Raw genomic sequence first — 24,644 nt, 5'->3', positions numbered from 1 at the left:
TGCACTGACATAGTCTTACGTTTGTTAACTATGAAAGCAGCTGTCTTGGAATGAACTCCTAAACAAAGAAAAGATCTCTGCTGAAACAGACAGCTCATAGGGTGTTTTTTTCTTCACATTCATTTCATACCAATTCAGCCTCTTCTCCCAGGTTATAACCTAAAGGGCTTTACACACCTCATAATCAATATCCAAGTGATCTGAATCCCCCTTAGTTCGGAAATGCTGGGTGTGCTTGTCCACTGTGAAGTTTACTTGCTTGTTGAAGCGCTCTATGAGAACCGAGTGCCAGTGCTGGTCATCCAGGAGGCTGCCCAGGGTGACAGATGTGTGACTGTTACTGAAGTGCAGGTTGGAGTCCCCTGAAGGGGCAGAGACAGGGAGAAGACACCAGAGTTACTGCCAAGCACTTAACTGAAGCATGGGGACTCAAGGGGAGTACAGAACAGTGCTTTTAGATGCTTCTAGTGCTTCTAGATGCAAACTGAAGCTCTACCCATCAGAAACACACCCTTGTCAAAACTTGCTTTAGATTCTTTGGGCCTCTTATTCATATGCATATGTATACGCACACGAACACATACACATTTTTTTTCCCCTGAAATATTTGTGATGAACCAAGAGGTTTTCCTTATGCTGTTCCCCACATTGCAGTATGTAGGGGATGGCTGTTCTGCCTGTGCCCCTGATTCTATTATTTATTTGAGGCCCAATTTGTGTTTCAACAGCAACCTTCAGGCTGCACAAATATCTTCTGCTGTTCACTCACATCAACAGACCACTCCCAACACTTCTGTTTCAACTATGTGATTTCTGTATTTTCACAAGAAAAATGCACCTGTCCATTTTCAAAGAAAAAAAGCAACAAGTCAGTGAAGCAACATGAATACAAGTGTTTTGTTCAGCTCAAATAGATTTTTAAACTTGGCCTAAATCTCCAGGAATTTAGATCAAGAGTTATAAAAATATTTAGGCTCTAACCCTGGTAATTTCAACTACTCTTCTGTTTTCCAGCTGGCTACATATCTGAACACTTCTGAGCCTCTCCTTGAAAGGGAGTATGTGTCCCTTTTAAAATTCCAGCAGAATGGAGATAACACATACTCCAAAACTGTCTGACAAGTTGTGCATTCACAACAGCATCTCTTTGGAAGAAGTAACATAACATATTTAACTATACTATACCCTTATCCTAGCATGAAACATCTGTAAGAGGAAGACAAATCAATGGAGACATTTAGAGGCTTGGGATGTAGCTACTTGATTCAAGTAACATCTGAATACCAAATCAGAAAAATGTTACATTATCATTTCTATGCTTGAACGAACTAAATGAACAAAGAAACAAAATACTAGTTGGAGACTAAACAATTAGTGAGCTTTTGTAAAAATGAAATCCAAGAGCTGTGGAAAATTGTTACTGACATTTAAAACAAACATAATTAGTCATGAGGGGAAAATTGCAGAAAAAATATCTACGAATTCTGTTTTAGCACCTCTAGTTTGCTCCCACTAGTTTATGATTTAACTCCCCAAATCATAAACAGTGGACTGAGATATTGCACCGTTGCCTACTTTAGCTGCTCTAGGTAAACTTCTTAAAGTGTCCTGGAACTGCTAGTCCGAGATCTGTCCCTGCCAATACAGTACATTTCTAGATGCTACATCTCACACTTTTATTAAAAACAGCCTTGACAGTCTAAGCACCGTGTCCTGCATGACATCAGCCAAGTCTATTTTTTTTTGACTCCCCTACCACCTTCTCTGATAAGTATTTAAGCTGTGAGCTGTCTGAGGCACACAGCATGTTTTGTTGATCTCAGCTGGAGTTCTAGATACTGCCTAATATCAATAATGGACTTATAAAAGCAACCAAGATAATCCTTGTTATGGCAAATGTGAACCAATAATCCTAATGACCCTTACCCAGGTTGATGTGCAAGGAGAGCTTCCCTTTCTGCAGTTCCAAGGTAATGTAGTCTCCACGTTGTCCTTCTCCATGGAATAAGACACCATCCCCCTGCATGCTCTTGAACTTCAAAGAGACCACATCTTTGAATGTGCTCATAAGCTTCTGATTGAACCTGTAGAGGAGTGAACTTCTGCCATCGAAGTCTGCAATATCTGACTCTGGGAGAAAGAAGATGGCAAAATGAAAAGTTGTGCATAGGCAGAGGGAATGTATTTTTTCAGGATCTTTTGAAATATCACTTGCAGTCAGGTTTTCTGAGAACCATACATCCACAGGACGTATTTGCAAGCTTAGACAATACGCGGATGTACGTGGCATCTGAGCAACCATGTTTCACCCATTTCCATGTGGGGAACAGGAACATTAGGATAAAACCAGAACTTCTCTGCACTTGTCTTCCTCTCTCTCATGCCCAACTGCTTTCTCACTCAACTCTTTAGGACAGAACAGGTGTCTTCCACCATATTCAGATCTCAGAACGTCCCTTATCACATTTACTGTTTCTCTCAAACACACCCAGTATATTATTCATTACTTTGAACCCTTCAGTTCTCACCCCACTTTTGTAGTTTCACAAGCATCTGTTGAGCTGTTTCTGTGTGCCTGCCATGCCTGCATCCACCTCTGCATCTAAACAAGCATCATCTTGGCCTCTGAGGGTTGGCTGCTTATTTGAGATGGGCATATATCAAGCATTTTTCTGCATGCATATTGACTAGAGCTGGCAGAAATAGCCAAGTATCAATTCAAAAACCTTTTGATGTGATTTCGTGGGAACTGGGCATCTAAACTGATTATATAACTTTGAAAATCCTCTTAGAAACATATTTTCCCCTTTAACCAGCCTCTAAAACCTAATCACTGTGATAGAAAACAAGCTTTGAATTCTTCAGTTCCAATTAATATTTCCTTTGGCAGCAGCAGCTTGCAGTACTCCTTGCTTTATAAAATAGTATTTTAAGTAAAAATTTTTTAATAAACTTTCTCTTTTTAATATTTATATACACATATATAACCAGAACATTTGAACTAATACACTGTATTCAAACATGTGACTGACATAAGTAAATTCAATTCCAATTTTATCCAAAAGCAATTTGGCACTTGTAAGTAATAAGTCTGTCAATTGGCATATCCTGTTGTGAAGAAAAATATCAAAATTCAAGAACACCAGACGATGAAGAGTCTAAACAAGGGTTTATTAAGCTACATAACTACTTTGATCATGCCTAAAGACAAAAAAACTTTCATAGTAACCAAGAAAGAGCACACACTACCTTTATTTGCAAACCACATTTTAATGATAATCTACAGCTATCAGCTTCCCATTTTCTTTTATAAACTGAAATGTCCGTATTCAAAACAATCAAGATTTCCTGGCCAGCAACTACACTGTGATTATAGTTGGTGATTTAAGTCACCTAAGCTCCCTTAAGAGTTCTTTATCCTTTCAAGCATTGATGGTAGTTTCATTTGCTCCTCTCTAAAACCAGAAATAATAGGGGTTGGGTTTTTCACTATTTTTTCTTTTTTCTTTTTTTTTTTTTTTTAACTGGACCAAGATTTAAAGAGGTTTGCATTTAAAACTATTATAAGCTCAAAAGTAAAAGACCTGTTAATGATTTATTACCGTGCAAACTAGCATCAATAACTTCTGCATGTCAGTATGACAGTTTGTACAGAAGTTTGACAGCAGACTTATAAACTTGTAGGGAGCTCAAGATTTAAATCTGAAATTAAATTCTATCACTCCAAAACTGATTACATTCCAAATCAGAAGGTAACTAATTATTTCTTATAAGAATAAAAATACAAAGAAATTCAACCCTGGGAAAAATTCGCTCTAGAATAAACTAAGACCAACTTCTTATCTGTAATGTCAGAATTATAACATGCTGTTTAGCATCATATGTGGAACATTTGCTAGCTTAGAAAGCAGTATGAATACAAAAGTATTCACTTAATCTGCTTTTACTGGTTTGTTTTTTTACTTCTGAATTAGGTGTTCAGAAACAGCTCCTTCAGAATTGCCGATTTCTCTCTATTGACACCTTGACTGCCAGTTTCTATAAAGGGAATTAAATTCATAGTTTTGTTCTTATTAACTTCCCCTAGCTATATTAAACACTTCAATTTGTTGAAAGTAAATTGCAAGTGTTATCATAAAAATGGTTTCAACACAGGCAAGAATTAGGAAATAGCTTATAAAGAAGTTAGTCTTTGATTTCCAGTACATTTTCCAGTTAAAGTTGATTTTCCTCTTAGTTCTCAAAAACAAAGATAATGTAAGAGAGCAGTGATTCAATGTTGCCATAATAGCAGCCCTTTCTTCTTTTCCTTCTTAAAACCCAAGCATTCAACCAGTCTAAATTCACACTTCAGTCCTTGTTCTCCACTAAGTCACAGCATAACATACAATTCTTGAAGAGTTCTACCACTGACATTTACAGAGTATAACACAAAGGAAAACCTGTTTTTGAAAGGTTCTGCTCCACTAATTATCAGTTGAGAGTACACTGGCCAATAAACAGCCCTGAAAGAAACTGGAATATGTCAAGTAAATGCTAACACTGGCAGTCAAAAATCATTACTGGCAGTTTGCATAACAACAAATCATTGTCTTCCAGTTAGAAATTGAAAGATACAGCACAATTCTAACATAGTCACTCCAGAAAACTGGCTTGTTTATTTAGTCCATTCATGTCCATAATCCACTTGCAGTGAGAGCACAAGAATCAGAAGTGTTGTAAGTTTCAGCAACCCTGTAGGAATAAAAAACTAAAACTCAACATGTGGTTTCATTCTTCACTGACCTCTGATTTACTTACACTCCCTGAAGACAGACTTCACTCATTCCGGGTGCTTTTCTACATTGTCCTTAACAACAAGTCTACAAAACTCATCGAAAGTGATATTAGGCAAAAGACAGTTCTTTCATGCTAATCTCCACTGACCAACAAGTCAAACAGATGTCTCCGCTGTAGAAATGTATGTAACCATTTAGGCTGGAAAAGACCTTATCGAGATCATCGAGTCCAACCATTAACCTAGAACCACAAGTCCACCACCAACCCCCATCTACAACCTCCAGGGATGACAACTTCCCTGAGCAGCCTGTTTCAATGCTTGACAACTCTTTTCTTGGTACTTGAGATAAGAGACCAACCCCCACCTCACTACAACTTCCTTTCAGGTAGTTGTAGAGAGCGAGAAGGTCTCCCTTGAGCCTCCTTTTCCCCAGATTAAACAACCCCAGTTCTCTCAGCCACTCTTCCTAAGACTTGTGCTCTAGACCATTCACCAGCTTCACTGCCTTTCTCCATCACCTCAGGGTCTTTCTTGTAGGAAGGGGACCAAAACTGAATACAGTGACTGAGGTGCAACTTCACCAGTGCCAAGTACAGGGGGCAGGAGTACATACGCACTCTTGCAAACAGGTAAAGGAGTTCTCAGAAATAATTCATCAAGCTTTTCTGAAATTCAGTAGAGGTTCTGGCCCCAGCGATGCTGGTTATGTCATTCCATTTGAATTTCCTTTCCTAACACAGACAAAAACTTCAGTCACTTGGGGATGAGTAGAATGCAGTTAGTTGAACTACCAGGTAAACTCATAATTTCTATTAAAAAAAAAAAAAAAAGGGAGCAAGTAACCACACGGCTGAACCTGTGGGACCAGCTACACTGAGAGAAGCCAGGCTGAGAGCAATATGAAAGTATGCAGTTTACTTGTTCAGCAATCTACTCCTGGCAGCAGCAACTATATGCATTTATATTTACAAAGACAATCCTCCTAGTGATTTTGGAAACAGTAAGCATATACTTTGCAAAGCTACCCTAAAATACAAAAATATCCTCTATGAACAGTTGTAATTTGAGACAGAACTTTTGGTCTTGCACTTGCATCAACAAATAGAAGCTTTAACTCCCTACAAGAGGAAGGAAAATCGTTCCTCGTCTAAACAAATCTTTCCTGGCTAGTCATGCCTTACTAGCTTGACTGAGTCTAAAGCAATATGACTTTCTTCTCCATAACCTTCTCAGATATGCAATCCAAGGGATGACTGGATGAGCACCTCAGACATGACTGTTCTGCTATGCAGCTTTATCTGTATCACAAATCTATGTCTCTTGGTAAGCAAGCGTTTGGGTATTTACTATACAGAGTTGGTTAAAAATACTACTGGTCGACGACCATCACACGGTAAGTGGTTCTGTGCAATGTGTACTTATCTATTTCATAGGAAGATGAAGGAGAGGATGAAGGAAGGTGGGGGGAAAGAAAAGAAATGAAAAAAAAAGGAGAAATAAAGGTCTAGTAACAATAGCACTGACTGAAAAAGCACCACATCAGATCATATTCCTTGAAGAAATGATCACCAAAGATGAGAAATCAGAGTCCTGAACTACGAGTGAAGGACTCAGATCTCAAAAGAAGATAGCCTGACTCACAGTCTGTCATTGAGTCGCCTGTGGTTTTCCAGCCTGATAACTGTACATACACCTGATTTTGCTGATGCATTTTCAGCTGTTAACCAGTTACAGAATATGATCAGCATCTTTGATGTGGCTATAAATCTTATCCTATAAAAGCAATTGTGTCAGCAGGCTTTTTTTCCCTGCACTAAGCTAACAAGACTTTTCCCAAATAGAAAGATATTCCAATTTCCCACTCACCACCTCCAGCATCAAAAGCAATTGGTTTGGCATTTGTCTGAAAACATCCTCTACTGCAGCTCTGGTTAATCTGCTACAATCACACTGTTTCTGGAGCCATTGCTGTAAAGGGGCAGTGACAGCTTACACATACCTCTACATGGAAATTTCCATTTAAGTCCTGATAAATCCTTTTCTGAATAGGGAATATTAATGTATGTTTTCAAATCGAGATAATATCCTTCCTATTTCAGTACCTATTTTCTTAGATGGGGCCTTTACAGGAATTTCAAATAAATGTAATAAATTTTCATTTAAATACATACTTCCTGTTTCAGAAAGTAAAAAAAAATAAATACCAACAACAAAACACCCAACAAAAAACACGTGTATTTGATAGCTGTGAATTTCAGCTGAACTGACAGCCTTGGAGTGCCTTGTCACACAGGAACTTCAATCTGTATGGGATATGCAATCATTTGATCTGTATGGGATAGTGTCAAATGCACTCGTGTCTGAAACAGCTTTACTGTTAAAAACATGGTTTTATGCTCCAAAGAAACAATGTTAATTGGCAGACAAATCAAAGGTAAAAAAAAAAGAAGAAAAAGAGGGCTGGGGTGGGGTGGGGTGGGGGGGAAGAGAAGAAAGCTGTCAGCTTGACAAGCAAGGTTTGACAGAGAAGTATTGGGGTGTTGGGGATAAATTTATAGCAGTAAATTACCTCTAGGGGGAGCAAGGTAATTTGTGCCATTCAACAACACAGTGCAAACACGTCAAGTTAGCCTCTTTGGCATCCACTGCACATCAGAGATAATCTTTAATGTGATATTTCAGTATTTTTTGTCACTGCGTCCTGGCAGAGTGCTGCCCTACAACACCTGATGCCTTCCACATGTCCCCTACTAAAAAGTCATTATTGCAAGCTGCATTTGCCAGAAGTCAGTGTTTCTGGGACCTCTCCAGAAGAGTATGCTGCACAGGACAGTCATGCTCTAAAAAATGAGACAACAGATTCCTTGCACTGGCACAAGAGTGTCGCATTCGCCTAACTTTGCCATCAGAAAATGCTTAAGCAGTAGCAAAACCACAAACCTCTCCTCTAGCTGTCCTCTTCTGCTCTAGTATGCAAGGTTAGAAAGGAGCTGAGGTGAGCAGAGACCATCCGAAGAACCACAGGCTATTTTGCACACCTTGATGAATCATAGCAAGGTACTGTTGGGTTTTAACACATGTGCAGCAGCACATGAAATTCAGATGGCCTAAGCTGCCAGTATCCCCAGACTTTTGTTTCAGCCAAGAAATGACTCCTGCTACTCACACAAAAAAGATCTCAAGCTTGCCTGTAAATGAAAACTTCTACAGTTTTCTGTCCCAGGAAGCAATATAAATCAACTCTCTTTTCAGATCAGGTTCTGTGCTTCTGGGACAACATTTGCCTAAAAGGTGGAATGGACAGCCAGCTGTCCAGCATCATCTGAATTTCAATCTACAATAGGCTAATAGGTAGAAATGACCCAGCAGTCTCACGTGTATGCTTGTGCAGGATTTGCTTCATATGTGTTCTCCATGCACATGTTCTTTCATACCTCAGAACTGGATTCAAAGCTAAAATGCTGATGGAAATCCTTTCTTCAGATTCAGTCAAGGCCAAATACTCTGGGTTTGTTTACCTATAGAAGCCTTTAAGTCATTCGAATGTCTTAAAGAAAATTGTGAATAATGGGGAATAAGGCTCTTACAGTTGAATTTATATCAGCTGAATGCTTTGGTACAGGTAGGTGACTTCCTACTCCCAGACTCATACGCCTTCTTTCTTACACAAAAAGACACCTGCATAAAGTGTTATCTCGTAGAGATTGTGGACATTTGGGACATATGTTTTCTTCTAGCACTGTTTCCTTCCTGGCTTGTCCAACAGCCTGTCTCTAGTGATTTTTTTTTCCTCATTTTATTTGAAACTCTTTTCATATTATTAATATAGCTCTTGTGACAGAAGTGAAAGTGGTGGATGAGCCTGTATGCTGTTTGACACTACATCAAAATACAGTTATGTAGCTGTAGACCAGCTCAGGATCTGCTGCAGATATTCTGTCAGTATAACAGTGAAGATGACATTTTATAAATGATCAAACATCTTTTGTACGGTGCCGGAGTGCCTGGCTTAGAAGTAGCCAAGACTGTGAAACTATAAAAGCGAAACTTGTAGACAGGTATTGCTTGGCATATGCAATTTGCCAGAGAGAAATTTGAATAGCACATTTATATAAAAGGAATAAATATTTCAACACTCTGTAAAAGTTTTATGAATCCCTTTATTTCTTTTCTGGCTTGCTTCAATCTCATACCTTAATTCTGCACAACCACTTTTATTTCCTGTAACTGCAGAGTCACAGGAAAAAGATGAAGACCTAAATGATACCAGTGAAAGGAAACAGCCTGCAAGTGACTATGAAATCTTCTTCGTGTCATAGAAGATATAACCACAACCTGACATGAAAGTAGTGCCCATGTAGTATTTCACATGGACTAGAACCAAAACACTTTCATCTACAAAGGTTTCAACCTTCAGTTTTAGTTCCATTTTTCCACTTCTGTTTGCACTACACTAGTCACTGCAGAGGTTTGTTTATCATTAATAGAAGAAAACTCTTTGAAAACGGACGAGACACCCGCTTTGGAATGATGTCAACAAGGGCAGTTGGTTTTGATTTATATGTTCCAGTTTCCATGTCTACTGGTAGGGCTGGAAAAGGTTTCTTTCCTTAGTGACTATTCACGCAGACTAAGCTGTTGCAGGTCTATACTTAAATGAACAATAGTCCATAGTGCCCCGAAGTAGGTGGAGAAGCAGCACTTAAAAAAGCTGAGTAGATCTTTCAGATCTACATACAGACCATAGAAAGGATCTTCCTGTGAAACCATGTGAATAAATCCTAAGACCCAAGTGCAGTGATGAGGCTACTAATAATCCTGAAGCTATATCTCTGTTCAATGGGATCATGTGAATCAAAAGTTTTAAGACACTTTGCTCTTTCATTCTGCTCAGATGAATTTAGGAAGTCTTCCAAAGAGGAGTTTTTATGCTTATTATCTTATGTCCCCTTTTCTGCACCCAGCAGGAGCAGATGAGCACCTAAGCTAAATGGGGAGATGTACAAGTACAGCAGTGTCACGTTATAGTGACTTGTGACACATCACATTGAACTTTTGGTAAAATGCTGTTATTCCCCCGAAGTGTCCCCAGCAAAATCTCACCTGTCTCCACCACTGTCTTAAGACAATTTTTAGCATTTCGGAAATAAACCCACAGCTACCTGAGAAACAAATACCGGCCACTTGTTTCCTCATTTGTGGACTTGTTTTTGCTTTGTGCTAGGAAGGTCTTGTTTCTTTACATTCACATTCTTCTGTAGTGATAGGTCTTACATCTGCAGCAGTACACCTAAATAAATATGTGGCTGAACTGCCCCAAGACAACAACATTTATGAGCTGTTCTAAAGCCCATGCGACAAAGGCTGCAGATCATGTCTCACAGGATCATCACCACACGTTATGAATAAGAGTGCCAAAGGAGATACTCATACAAAATCAGTTACAGCAGCAGATGAGTTCTCTGCTCTCTGGAGCTATAAGGTCACGAGCCTCAAATAGGAGTATTAGCTGCACAATCTGCAGCACTTCCTCCGACAACTAACTTGCATTAAAACCAAAAATGAACTCTTTAAGGAAAAGGTAGTACCATTCCTAAATAAAGCTCTGTAGAAGATCTGAAGTAGCTTTGTGCCCTCCAGCAGGGTGGGAGGTTTGTAGCATCTGGCTTCCTTGCACCTTGCAAGAAGTAGCAAATAGCTCTCTGGTGGGTTCAGCTCTGAGAAAGCTTCGTCGGGTTAGCTAGATGGCTGAGCACATCCCTAAGCAGAAAGGCAAGAATAACTACTGAAAAAATAAATGATGGCTATGCATTTTGCATTACATTCTCACTTGTAAAACTTGCGCTGGACACCCCCTACAGCACTGGCAGCATCAACAAAAAGCTCTGAGAAAATGTGGGTTAAGATGTAGTTACTTACTATAGAAGCAACCAAAGACCTCCACTCTCAGTCCTATCCGACCACCAGTGTTCCACTTAAGAGGGATGAAGCGCAAGAAGCGGGCTTTCATGGAGTGCAGCAATTTGTGGTGAACCACACTGTCAGCGTTGCTGTTCCCTGTGAAAACCTGAAAGGAAAGGGAGCCTTAGTGAGACATTTAGCACTAAGAAGTGAATGCAGCACTCTGAATGAGACTCATGAGCTACGCAAAATTATATAAATTGATTTTCAAGTTCTATTTTAAATGATGGGTCATTTATGAAGAGAAAGGAGGGAAAAGGCAGTACAAAGAGCACCTCATAGGAGTGAGTATAAAGGGAGTTACAAAAGCAGGTTGTAGATGGGGATGTTACAGATGCCATACAATTTCTCCAAACCCAAGATACTCCTGTGCACCAGAATACACCACTGGCTCTTAACATACCCACAGTCCTTTCAATGCAGTGAACAACAGGGCCCAATTTAGCTATTGGTGTATCCAAGGTATAGAAAAAGATGGTCACAAGGCACTGAGGTTGGCCAGACCCTGTGAAAATGAACACGAAAGCATACACCTAGATATGCCACAGAAACCTCAAGACAGGAAGAGATGAAAGCCTGAGTCAGTACCCAGAAGAGTCAGCATTTTGACTGTGTTTGCACTCAGGAGATTTAAAGCCTGCAAACAATAATAATTTAACTTTTTTCTTGCCTATTTGATTAATTGCCTGCAACTTGCAAGCCAAAATTAATGGCCTGACTCAGAATTATCACTTAACAAGAGGAAACTCTCTTATGGATGAAGAATGACAGAAGGATTTCAAAGACAAACCTTAAGACAATCATCTAAGCTCTGATCCTGCCTGAAGCTTTTTCATTACACCTTTACCTTGTAATATCAGTCTAGAAATCCCATACACTTGCAATCTTCAGAACATTTGAGTAACTCAGCTAGGATTTAAATTTGAAGGTAACAGTTTTGCAAAACATGAAAACCAAGATAGAACTCACAAAAAACAGTGTCACAGAATGGCCGCATTTTTAAAAGCAGTCCTTCACTTTATGAAAGTAAAATTTTATCACAATAACTTGAACCATCATTCATCTATGCAATGTAACTGCAAGCACAGATTAGAATAACCCCAGTAATCTAGACCTACAATTCATTCCTGATGGCCAAAGGATGAGTTAGAGAGATTTGGGGTTTCATCTCCACTCTGAAGAAAAAAGGACTAATTAGCCATTGTTTAAATTTTTACTCAAGCATTTAATCTTTTTCTACATATTGTTTAAAATGGTGTAGAACTTCAAAATTACTAAATTTGCTTTACTAAACCCAGCATGTTATTTTTTTATTGGAACTATATTCAATGAAAAATATCCTTGAACATTTCTAAGGCACAATACCTTCAAACCATACCATGCTTATTTCCTTTCACCTTAGAAACTCTAACCTGGGAAATATTCTCTTCTACACAGTAGGCCTTACTTTCCACCCAGTCATGAATGCAAAAGACAGCATATATCTTAATTTCTAAAGCATATTCTGGAAGTGGATTTCACTGCTGGTATTGCTTCCCTCTGAAAATGAACAATTTCACTGAAATGATCTCTCACAACCTCAGTTACCTCTGCGAACAGAATAATCTCCCCTAAAAACATGATCTGTAAAATTATTTTCATTAGGAGCTTATCAGGCTGAAAAGGGTATATAATTTGGCTATCCCAACTGTCCTCAAAGGCTTATCCCAAATCTGATATTCAGAACAGTGTATGCACAAGATCTTGTTTTCTACAAGTATAATGTGACGTTTAACTAACCTCTCTCAAATGTAGCTATATGATATAAATATTTTTTTTAATTAGGATTATTGTTCATTTTAATGCAAAATCAATCACTTACAGTAGTTCAGCAGCTTTTCCCATTACCTTGAGGAAGGCCATAAGTAGCACTTCAGGATGTCCTGGGCTTACTTATATTGCTTTCCAGATAGCCAAATTCAAATACCAGCAGACTATTTCACAGTTTTTCTTCCTTGCATTTCAAGAGAAAAATCTTGTTCTTCTCAGTAATGAAACTGTCAGCAGACAGCAAGTCTCACAGTCAGAGCTGTGGCAGCACTCACAATTTTATTAAGACACTCAAGAATATATAAGATTGATAAAGGGAAGTGTTTTCTGTTTCCTTAGAAAGCTTATCCTCTTGGAATCCTGTGATTATGTAAAAATATCACCTTTTGGAAGATAAAAAAGAAAGCAGGAAAATGAAAGAAGAAAAAGAACAGGCAGGGAACAAAGGGTTTTCAGTCTTCCCAATTGTGAAGAAAAGCTTCAAATGCAGTGACTAGAATGCACACGAAAGGTGAACATTAAGAGACAAAAAAAAGAAAAGTACACCTTAATGCAGCAAGGCTGTGAAACAAAGGTCTGTGTTGGTTTTTTTCCTCATAATCCTCTTGCACAGAAGACTGTCTATACTGCACAATGTATCACAGGCCCACAAGGTAATAATTTTGTTTATATAAAAAAGGAAACAATCTCAGAGAAAGACCAAGTTGAAAAGCACAGCACTAGAAATATCTCTTTGCAATTACAAAGTAATGGGAATTATGCTATTTGTGAATACAACTGTGTGCTAAACAGCCCACACATTCCTGCTTGGAAAGAATGCAGCCCGCGCCATCACACAGCGGCATGCTGGATCAGCGTGTCCTCATGGCTGCTGGAAAATCAGAGGCAGTACACAACTATGTATAACTGTTGGCAATGGCAGTCTTGACACCTCTTTTGCAGGGCAAACTTATACAGACATTTTTTTTGCAAAGCTTGCGCAAATCGCACACCCAAGCACAATGCACAGGAGCGTCACTGCTACTCATGCACACGGAGGCAGTCTTCTGCCTCCAGGCAGATGGTGTGTACAGCACACTTCAGGGACTGCCAGAGCAATCAAAGTTGTTTTGTGGGTTTCCAGGTAAAACAGAGACAGCTGTATCCCACCGTCTTCAAGCAGACCCAGATGCCCACCCAACAGGCATCTGTGCTAGATAGTTCCCTTCAAGACACCTCAAGGGAAAACCAGAATTACTTGCTTCCAGCCTCCAAATCAGTTGACAACAAATCTAATATACAACAATGTAAAAACATCCTTCCCACATTGAAATAGTCATGTTGATAAAAATAAACCCTTCAAAATTCCAATAGATCCCTTACAGCCATGTTTCTCAAGCTTCTCTAATAACCAAAGAGCCAACAAAATGTGCAGGGGAAAAAATCAACAGGCAATGCTGCACCCACCGATCTGCGCCTACGAGATGGTTTTGCATGCAGCTGGTACATCACTGCTTGCTGCTAACTGCAGGGCGTCACTGTGTATGCCTTTAGGACTGCTTTTATTTTCACTTCCAACTCCCACTGCTATACAGATCACCTTCTGATGCTTTACGGATCACCTGTAGGCTGTAGATCATTGACTGGATAACACCAATTGCCACGGATGGTCACTTTGAAACTTACATCCACAGCTGACACAGAAATAATCCATCCATTAAAGAAGATGAAACAAGGATGCAATACCAGATTTCGTAGCCCTGGAGGTTCAAATATTGATTAACAGTAAACTTATCAGTGAGAATGGCAGGAATACTTTCTCTTGAGAAACAGCCGCTATTACAAGTTGTTGTTGATAGGGATTACTTCACAGGAACAAAACGACAAACTAGTGAACAAAAACCAAAGCACCCGCATGCCATTTCCCATGCAACCCAGTTGCTCTGGGAGGGAGCATATAACACTGAAATCTGTGGTTTCTTACAAGCCTGTAAACAGACTGATGATTAAACTGGGAAATTCTGTTTCAGGCATTTTATGCGGCTTATAAATCTAAAAGCTCCACTGGCACCAAACATTGCCACCAGCTTCTTGAAGGCAAAAGCTTTTCCCTAGTGCTGGCAGCTGCAAGGTTAACAGCTTGCCACCGGCAGGGCTACCGCTCAGACCAAGTTTGTTTCACGATGTCTGGCTGCATGGTGCTTCACTGTGACACAGACTATGGCACCACAGTAATATTTTATGAGCCTTTTTTTATGAGGCAGCAAAGGCAGGTCTCACTGGCATGAAGAGGTGAGGTATGAACAGCTGCAGTGGTTCGGAGCAGGGTCTAACCAGCTCTTTGGCAGTGGCTGTGGCACACAGGGAAGAGTAAGAATGAGAGAAGGACACCAAACACTTTTTCCAGTGCTCAACCCATCTAGCTCATGGGTCATATTAAAGTGGAACAAAATAATTCTAACTTAGAAGAAGAAAGCTTTCAAAACAAGTTTAAAACTCAGAACCACCATCATTACCTGGAATTTGGATGTATGTCTCCATCAAGAGTCATACAACAATTCAAATGATTAGGCTGTTTATATAACTCTCCCATTCAGAGGGATCCCAAAAGCTGTTCAAGGGCAGTTTAGGAAAATGTCACACAACTGTGGTAAAATATGACAGTTGCTTAACAACCCTGTAGATACATATTTGTTTCTCTAACTCATGTATTAATTCAGATGTAGATCACACCTGTGAGATCTGATGTGCTGAAATTTAGATGGCCCTTTAGTCAAAGTATTAGACTCCACCTTTATACCTGGAAGTGGAAACTGGGTGCAAGGAAAAAGGAAAGTGCCTGCTCATGAGAGTCTAATCAATTCCAGAGATAGCATCAGACATGGGATTTGATCTCCCTCTCCCCTGCACATACAGTCTGCACAGCAAATGGCAACTTATTTACAGAGCTGCAGAAGTGGTTCCCATAATGACTTTGCTGAATATATTTTGCTCTCCCACTTTGTTAGGCAGGTAATGGGATAGGTTCAAAACGAGTATGCAAGCAGAAACATAGGCACAATCAGCTCCGAACAGTGAGCAGGCAGACCTGAGGTTAACTACCTTCTAGGGGAGATATTTTAAGACATATTGAATACTCTCATTTCTGCCAAAGTCATTCTGATGAACTCAGCTGAGGAAAAAAAAAAAAAACCATCAGATTATGAATGTGCAGAGGGCACGTAACACAGATGTTAGCAATTTACAACATTTCAACCTTCACTGAAAGAAATATAAGCACAGAGAAGAGCACCTTCAAATCTCACCCACGACATCATTGTATGCTGTCTCCGGTGCCTAAAGAAATAAGGGAAGGAGCACACTTAATTCAAGCTATCCAGCAGCTTAGTGAAAGAACCAAAGTGAGATAAAAAGCAGCTAAGCTTGTCATAAATCCCAAAACTGCAATACTTAAACAGTGACATTCTCCCTTTTAGACTTACTTCCTTGGATGAGAAAGATCATGAGCTAGGAGTTAGCACTATGATACAGAACATGCTTCCTAGTGTATGCCTCCCAGGACCTCCTCAAATATTTGAGTGTTCATGCATTTTAAAGAAAACATGCATTCCTGAGTAAAGAAACAACATGAAAATCTGAAACAGGAAGAAGAAAATATTGCCTAGCTTTTCACATTTTCTATGTTGAAATAAACTGACTCAATGACAGTTTTTATCTTCTCCAGAGGCAACAGAATGCCTCTGCCTGAGCCTTCTGCTCAAGTCTGTATTCCCCAGGACGGAACTCAGTGGACCTATTGAGTGTGGGTATTAATTCCAGGTCGTGGGGAAGCCAGTGACTGAAACCAAGTTATGGTAGTAGTCCTGCATCTCTACTTGTGTTTGTGGAAAGAGACTGAATGATATCATAATAAGGACACAATACAACTACAAACACACTGTATGGAAACTCAGCAGCCTCTTGATTTTAATGGGATGCCAGAGGGTTTTTTTTTCACAGAATAATTATACCACAGCAGTGCCTGCTAGCAGCACCTTGGGTCTGGACAGGGTTGTGGTGACTTCTGATAACAATAGAAATTAAAAAAAAAAAACATGTAGTTTCTACTGCAAAATGAAAGCTACTGCCAGTTCAGGCAATTCTAGTAATATTCTCCCTTCACCTCAGCCCAGCCTTTAGAAAAACAGATTACTCAAAGATGTTAGGGGTGGGAAATGTGAAAGAAAAAAAGACAACTTCAAAGTCTAAATGTTCTTTTTACATTTTGCCCTTTTCTACATGCTGTGCATGTCAATAGTGAAATATGCTGCTTTGCTTATGAAAAGAAGTCCTGCCTGACACATCAAGACAGAACTGGTAATATCTTGTCATGAAGAAACACAGTGAAATGGCTTTGCTGTCATATTAATTGCTCCGTGTCCAGACTGGGAGCTGCTGGGAGCTCACCTCAGAGAGTTAAGAGCAGCTCTCCAGCACAGAAGTTCATGGCAGGACCTGGCCTCTGGGAGTTAACCCTCTTTCGGCATGTGGCCTTAAAAGTCCTTTTGCTATTAAAGGGGTCAGGCCATGGGGAGAAGGAATGGACAACTGCACAGCTCCTTAAAGAGCTACAGTTTGGATCTTCGTTTTCACCGACTGCACATCCATCTTTGGCACATGGACGGCAAACCTATGAATTGCGTTTTCTAACCTCTGTTTCTCAAGAGGCAAGTTAAACTTTATTTCATTTTTTTCAACCAATCTCTAAAAATGAAATACATTTTTTTACTTGAAGAACAAGAAACTTGCCTGCTTTAGACTCAGTGGGAGCCTTTTCCCCTGATTCAAGCAGGTTTCAATCTGAGCCAAAGAGGGAACATCTGCAAGCCTGGTCCAGGAACTGGAAGCTGGAAGGCAGGATGTGTCCTTCTAGCACATCACTTGACTCCAAACATCTCTTCCTACTTCATGTCTGTCCTTCGTGTTAATACACCATGATCTTCATGACAAAAGGAAACGAGTAACTTCTGGTTAACAGCCTTCTGAGATGAGTTGCCTGTTTCCAGGCTCATGTTTTTCTTTCCAGGTTGAACACTATGACTCTAGATAGTCTAAAGCCTATCCTATGTTCAGAAAGAGAAGCCTCCATTCTGCTTACGTGTCTTTCTTTCCTAACGGCAGCCACATTTTACTGTTTGAAACACCCATCCTTGAAAAGAACCTCAAAAACAATATCCCCTGGCACAGTGTCAGAGCTGCTATTAGAGAGGAACAAGGGGAAAAAATATAGAAGAGGCATCTTTTAAAAGTATCCTCCCATAGCATATTCTCTGAGCAGGAGACAGCTTCCCTTTTCATTCCTCCACCTCCAATGGAAAAAAAAAAAAAAAAAAGAAAAAAAGTACTGGTCCACAAAGAGGTAGTTTACCTTCCCAGTACAGTAAGAATTAAAATGAATGGCTGCACTACAGGTTATCAAGCAGCAGCCCTACTGGGAAATATGCACTGCATCTGATACTCACTGAGGGGCTGACTGGTATGCTTTAGCAATGCAATGCAATGCAACATCCACCTGGGCTCCTGAGCATTAGTCACCTCTGAGGCTAATGGCAGTTTCTGTATGCAGCAGGGTGGTCCAGGGGAGAGAAAACGCAATAATGTGGCAGAGTTCATACCACTTCATCACTCCCTTGAATAATCCACTCACATGGGAAGGCTATTTGCCTCTAATCTACCCCATTATACAAATGCATACCTTTCTTTCTGGTTAGTTACTTTCCAAATACAGGGACAAATACTGCTAACAACATCAGTAGCCTCAGATAGATGACTGCACAATATAAGCCACATTTGTATTAAGGATGTTGCTTATTATCCTTCTGACAGACCAGTCAGTCTCACCTCTGTGCCTGGTAAAATCTTGGAGCACATTCTCCTGGATGGCATGCTAAGGCACATGAAAAACAACAAGGTGACTGGTGACAGCCAGCATGGCTTCACTAAGGGGAAATCCTGCCTGACCAGTTTGGTGGCCTTCTATGATGGGGCTACAGAATTGATGGATAAGGGTAAAGCAGTTGATGTCATCTACCTGGACTTGTGCAAAGCGTTTGACACTGTCCCACACAACATCCTTCTCTCTAAATTGGAGAGATATCAATTTGATGGATGGACCACTCGGTGGATAAAGAACTGGCTGGATGGCCGCACTCAAAGAGTTGTGGTCAATGGCTCAATGTCCGGCTGGAGACCGGTAACGAGTGGTGTCCCTCAGGGATCGGTGTTGGGACCGGTCTTGTTTAACATCTACGTCGCTGACATGGACAGTGGGATTGAGTGCGCCCTCAGCAAGTTTGCTGATGACACCAAGCTGTGTGGTCCGGTTGATACACTGGAGGGAAGGGATGCCATCCAGAGGGACCTTGACATGCTTGTGACGTGGGCTGATGCCAACATTATGAAGTTCAACCACGACAAGTGCAAGGTCCTACACCTGGGTCGGAGCAATCCCAGGCACAGCTACAGATTGGGCAAAGAAGAGATTCAGAGCAGCCCGGCAGGGAAGGACCTGGGGGTGCTGGTCGATGAGAAAATGAACATGAGCCGGCAGTGTGCGCTCGCAGCCCAGAAAGCCAACCATATCCTGGTCTGCATCAAATGGAGCGTGACCAGCAGGTCGAAGGAGGTGATCCTGCCCATCTACTCTGCTCTTGTGAGACCTCACCTGGAGTATTGTGTGCAGTTCTGGTGTCCTCAACATAAAAAGGACATGGAACTGCTGGAACAAGTGCAGAGGAGGGCCACGAGGATGATCAGGGGACTGGAGCACCTCCCGTACCAAGACAGGCTGAGAAAGTTGGGGCTGTTCAGCCTAGAGAAGAGAAGGCTGCGTGGGGACCTAATAGCAGCCTTCCAGTATCTGAAGGGGGCCTATAGGGATGCTGGGGAGGGACTCTTCATCAGGGACTGTAGTGACAGGACAAGGGGTAATGGGTTAAAACTTAAACAGGGGAAGTTTAAACTGGATATAAGGAGGAAATTCTTTCCTGTTAGGGTGGTGAGACACTGGAATCGGTTGCCCAGGGTGGTTGTGAGTGCTCCATCCCTGATGGTGTTCAAGGCCAGGTTGGATGAAGCCTTGTGTGGGATGGTTTAGTGTGAGGTGTCCCTGCCCATGGCAGCGGGGTTGGAACTAGATGATCTTGAGGTCCTTTCCAACCCTAACTATTCTATGATTCTACAATTCTATTCACACATTTTCCAATAAAAAACAATTTTTACATAGTCAAAGTATTTTGCAACAGAAAACTTTTCAAACAAAATTAAAGACTATCTGTTAAGACAATCTATGCAATATTTTGTTTTAAAATCATCTGTATCAATCCAGAAAACATCAGTTCAGTGATGGTGACATTTAAAACCATGAAGCTTCTTCAGTCCCTTCAGGACAATGAAACATTTCTATTTAGACTGAAGAAAATTTGTAAAATACTGAAGAACTTTCTTTATGTCTCTCTACTACCTTTCCCCTTCCCCCCTCCTCTATTTTTTTTTTTCCCTCCTGATTTACCCTAGAAATTCTAATTTCTTTTCTTGATTTAGTCAGTAGCACCTCCCAAAATGCTGGTTTATGTACTGGAATGGATAATTAGATCTTCAAACAATTTGAATTAGTTTCAGTCTGTTTCTAGAGTCTGACAGACTGTACCTTAGCAAAGTCTGAAATATTGTATCCAGCAGAGACGATTTCCAATAGGCAGCTTGGGTAAGGTGATCTGTTTTGAAGAAAAAAGAATTTACCAAATGGATAATATATGAGCTCAGGACTAGAAAATGGTCCTTGTTATCTTTTATTTACTCATACAAATGTAGCCCAAGTGTTTGAGCCAACCCGCAGCTGGTCATGTCGCCCTTCCTCTTCCCAGCAGTGGACTAAGTACAATTTCCCTACCCTACTGAAACACTTCGCATACATACATGATGTTGCATCTCACAACATCAGTGAGATGGAGGACTGATCCATATCTTTAGTTTTCAGAATCAGCTCTATCTTTGGAGCACCTGGAGGTGAAGCTGTTATTATTATCATTGCTACATTAATAATGACGGATTCAAGAAGTGGCAAAATTAAACCCATAAATTACAAGTCTTAACTGAAAGTCAGCAGCTAATTTCTGTTTCTGCTCAACCTCCTGCACTTTATCTTAATGGCAATACTACATAGTGATAGTATTTTAAGCTGTATCACAGCAAGGATAAATATTTCCCCAGTACCTTGACTAGATAACCTTATCCAACAGACTGAAACTGCTCCTTCTACTGCCAACACTAATCATAGATTTCAGTTGGTTTTCTGCATAAATCTCATGGAGACCTTCATGCTTCACATTAAATTAGTGAGATTAACAATGCAGTGAATGTGTTTATGTCTGGCAATATTGGAGAACTCTGGGAACCTTCCCTGTACTTAGTTTCATCAAAGTGCATTTTAGCAGCTAGCACTGTACACTTGATATCTCACTGGTTATAATTTGCCAGACAGATGCAGCAGGATGACACGAGAGGTGTTAGTTATTCCATGCAACAGTGACCTCAGATGAATATCGTGCTCCATTATCTTACATTATTTCCCTGTTATGAAGTTTGATGTCATCTTCATTTGGATCAGTAAAGTCATATCCTGTGGATGAAGATAAATAGGTAGGCTTGATTTTCTCCAGTGTTTTCTAATTCATTGAAGTGCACATGCACACACACGTATTTTCTGCTATATGCTGCCTCCTGCACCATACCTTTATGTCCTCTGCACTCACCAGAAGGGATGTGGCACTCCAGACAGAGCTCTCACAAAAACATGCAGCCATCCAGGTCTCAAGCTGCAGAGAGTGCCAGAGCCTTTCACCACTAATGGATGGCAGTAATGAGAACAGCTGTGTGAGGTGTTGACCAGGTAGATGATCTGCTCAGCCTGATGGTAGAGCTATGAGAGGAAGTGGAATGGTTAAGGAGTCTGAGAAAGAGATAGACTGGTGGAACCATGTTCTACCTTCCCTGAGACAGAAATAGTCAGCAGACAGAAAAAGGACGGTCTGTGGTTCCTACTAGGGGCCACCTGATCAAAGGGATCAGATGAAAGCCATCTTACTCCAGCTACAGGAGGCATCATGCTCATAGGCTCCCATCCTGCTGGGGTGCTTCAATCACTCCAGCAGCTGCTGGAAAAGTAGCATGGCACACTGTACTAAATCCAGGAGACTCTTAGAATGCATTAAGGATAACTTCTTAAGCCAGGCAATACACATCCCTACCAGAGGGGAGATAATACTAGACCTCTTGGTCTCCAATGCAAGTGAGCTAATTGGTGATGTCAAGATTGATCACTGGGTTGCAGTGATCATGCACTGGTGGAGTTTGCAGTCCTGAGAGATAGGGATTAGGCGAAGAGTAAAGTCGGGATCTTGAATTTTAGGAAAGCAAATTTCCAGCTCTTCAAGAAGTTGGTCAACAGGATCCCCTGGGAAACTTGCCCTCAGGGATAAGGGAGCAGAACAGAGGTGGCAAATCTTTAAGGATGCTTTCCATAGAGTAGAAGAGCTCCCGATTGCCAGCTGTAATAAATTAGGGAAGGAATGTAAGAGACCAGCATGGATGAGTCAAGACCTGCTGGTCAAACTAAAGGGCAAGAAGGCACAGGCAGTGGAAGCAGGGACAGGTATCCTGGGAAGAGTATAAGCACACTGCCCAGCTATGTAGGGACAGGGGTTCAGGAAGGCCAAGGTGTAGATGGAACTGAACTTGACAGGGGTTGCAAAGAGTAATAATAAGAGCTTCTAGGTACATCAGTGAGAAAAGGAAGGTCAAAAAAAACCATACAGCACCTGATGAGCAACACTGGCAAACTGGAACAACAGACAAGAAGGCTTACATACTCAACAAGATTTTTGCCTTGGTCTTCACTAGCAACCTCCCTTCCCACACCTCGAGCGGATGGACTGCAAGATGGAGACAGGGGGAGCAAAGTCCCTCCTACTGTAAGAGAAGATCAGGTTTGTGACCACCTGAGGAACCTAAACATACACAACCCTATGTGACCTTATGAGGTGCATCCCAGAATCCTGAGGCTGGCTGCAGCTGCCAAGCCATTCTCCATGATAGCTGAAAAGCCATGGCAGTCAGGTGAAGTCCCTGCTAACACAAAAAATGGGAAACATTGCACCCATTTCTAAAAAAAGGTAGAAAGGAGGACCCTAGGAACTGCTGACCTGTGAGCCTCACCTCTCTATCTCTGAAGATCATGGATCAGATCCTCTTAGAAGTTATGCTAAGGCACATGGAGGTGATTTGAAAGAGTCAGCATGGCTTCATCGAGGGCAAGTCCTGCCTGACCGACCTAGTGGCCTTCTACAGTGGAGTGACTATATCGGTGAGTAAAGAAAGAGCTACAAATGTCATCTATCTAGACTTCTGTGAAGCCTTTGACACTGTCCCCCACACCATCCTTCTCTCTAAAGGAGATACAGATTTCATGCCTGGCTGTTCTGTGGAGGAACTGGTTGGATGGCTGCATCCAGAGGCCTCATTGTCCAGTTGGACAAGTGGTGTCCCTCAGGGGTCTGTATTAGGACCAGTACTGTTTAATATCTTCATCAATGACATAGCAGAATTGAGTGCACCCTCAGCAAGTTTTCAGATGATGCCAAGCTGAGTGGTGCAGTTGATGTGCCTAAGAGATGAGATGCCATCCAGAGGGACCTGGACAAGCTCAAGAAATGGGCCCATATGAACCTCATGAATTTCAACAAGGCCAAGTGCAAGGTGCTGCACCTGTGCGTCAGCTAGAGGTTGAAAGGATTCAGAGCAACCCTGAGAGGAGGACTTGGGAGTGTTGGCTGACGGAAAGCTCAACATGACCCAGCAATGTGTGTTTCCAGCCCAGAAAGCCAAACATTTGCTGGGGTACATCAAAAGAAGCGTGGCTAGCAGGTCAAGGGAGGTGATTCTCCCCTTCTATTCTGCTCTTGTGAGACCTCTCATGGAGTACAGTATTCAGCTCTGGGGCCCCATAAGGCCATGCACCTGCTGGAGCAAGTCTTGAGAAGGGCCATGAAGATGATCAGAGGGCTAGAGCACCTCTCCCATGACGACAGGCTGAGAGAGTTGGGGTTGTTCAGCCTGGAGAAAAGAAGGGTCCAGGGAGACATTATAGCAGTCTTCCAACCCAAACTATTCTATGATTCTATGATTTTGTATTTCTTTTTCGTCCTTTGAATAGGAGAACGTTCATATCCTAGCCAAGATAACAACAGTTAACATCACAAAAAGGCACTGTGCTGTTTACCTTTCTCAGGAATGCCATCATCATAAAGTACACAAATATCAGATTACAAATAATAACAAGTGATTGTTTCTAGTGTTTGTTATGCTCTGCTTACAAAAAACACCATGTAATTGCAAATTAGAAAAAAAATAATCTTTTTGCCATGTATTTCTCTAGACTTTTTCAACCATGCTTTGTTAAACTGCAAATTCAGCTGTGTCAGCACACTTTACTGGTATAGATCATTACAGCACCCTTCAGAGCAGTGAAACCATGTTCATGTACATCGGCTGTAGTTTTAGCCCAGTGACTTATATAGACTTCTCTCTCACCACAGGAGGGTTAAATCTAATTGATACAGCTTCCTCCTACAAAACCATTACTGTAATGTTTGCAGCATCCTACATTTAAGTCTTGACATTCCACTTTCACATTGGGGTCTGTCATTGAACCACATTAAATTAATCTCCTGGACGCTAAAGCAACTTAAAGAAACCACTTCTCTTCCTCCTGAAACAGAGTAAGACAAGCATTTGCAACATCTCTGTAAGCAAAAATCTTCCAAATGCATGTCTGCCCATTAAGTTTCAACCACACATTTTATTAGGCCAACCACACCAAAAAACCCCACAAAAAACAGCAGTAGACTCTGAAGATCATAATTCTCTTAAATACAGCACGAAAAAAGTAACTTTCTGTTAGTGACTTAAGGAGGAGGTGGCCTGGAATGCTGACCCTGAATTGTAAATTTTGCTTGCTTTCGCAAAAGGCCTGTAACTGTTATGGTAGGACATTAAATGGAGTCATGATATTCGGAAG

At 41.0% G+C, this 24,644-nt stretch overlaps 1 protein-coding gene across 1 annotated transcript in view; it reads right to left on the bottom strand.

Annotated features, from left to right (window-relative positions):
• Positions 1 to 24,644, bottom strand: part of CNTNAP5 (contactin associated protein family member 5) — a 302,872-nt gene that overhangs the window by 153,475 nt on the left and 124,753 nt on the right. The window contains exons 4-6 of the mRNA XM_065671519.1: positions 10,700 to 10,847; positions 1,927 to 2,130; positions 178 to 362 (exon numbers count right to left, since the gene is read on the bottom strand). Of these exons, the coding sequence (XP_065527591.1) occupies positions 178 to 362; positions 1,927 to 2,130; positions 10,700 to 10,847 (537 nt within the window). The remainder of the gene's footprint in view (positions 1 to 177; positions 363 to 1,926; positions 2,131 to 10,699; positions 10,848 to 24,644) is intronic.

Source organism: Lathamus discolor, chromosome 3 (assembly GCF_037157495.1).
Source record: "Lathamus discolor isolate bLatDis1 chromosome 3, bLatDis1.hap1, whole genome shotgun sequence".
NCBI classification, from domain to species: domain Eukaryota; kingdom Metazoa; phylum Chordata; class Aves; order Psittaciformes; family Psittacidae; genus Lathamus; species Lathamus discolor.
Note: the sequence above shows the minus strand (reverse complement) of the source record. Positions and strands in the feature narration are given on the sequence as shown.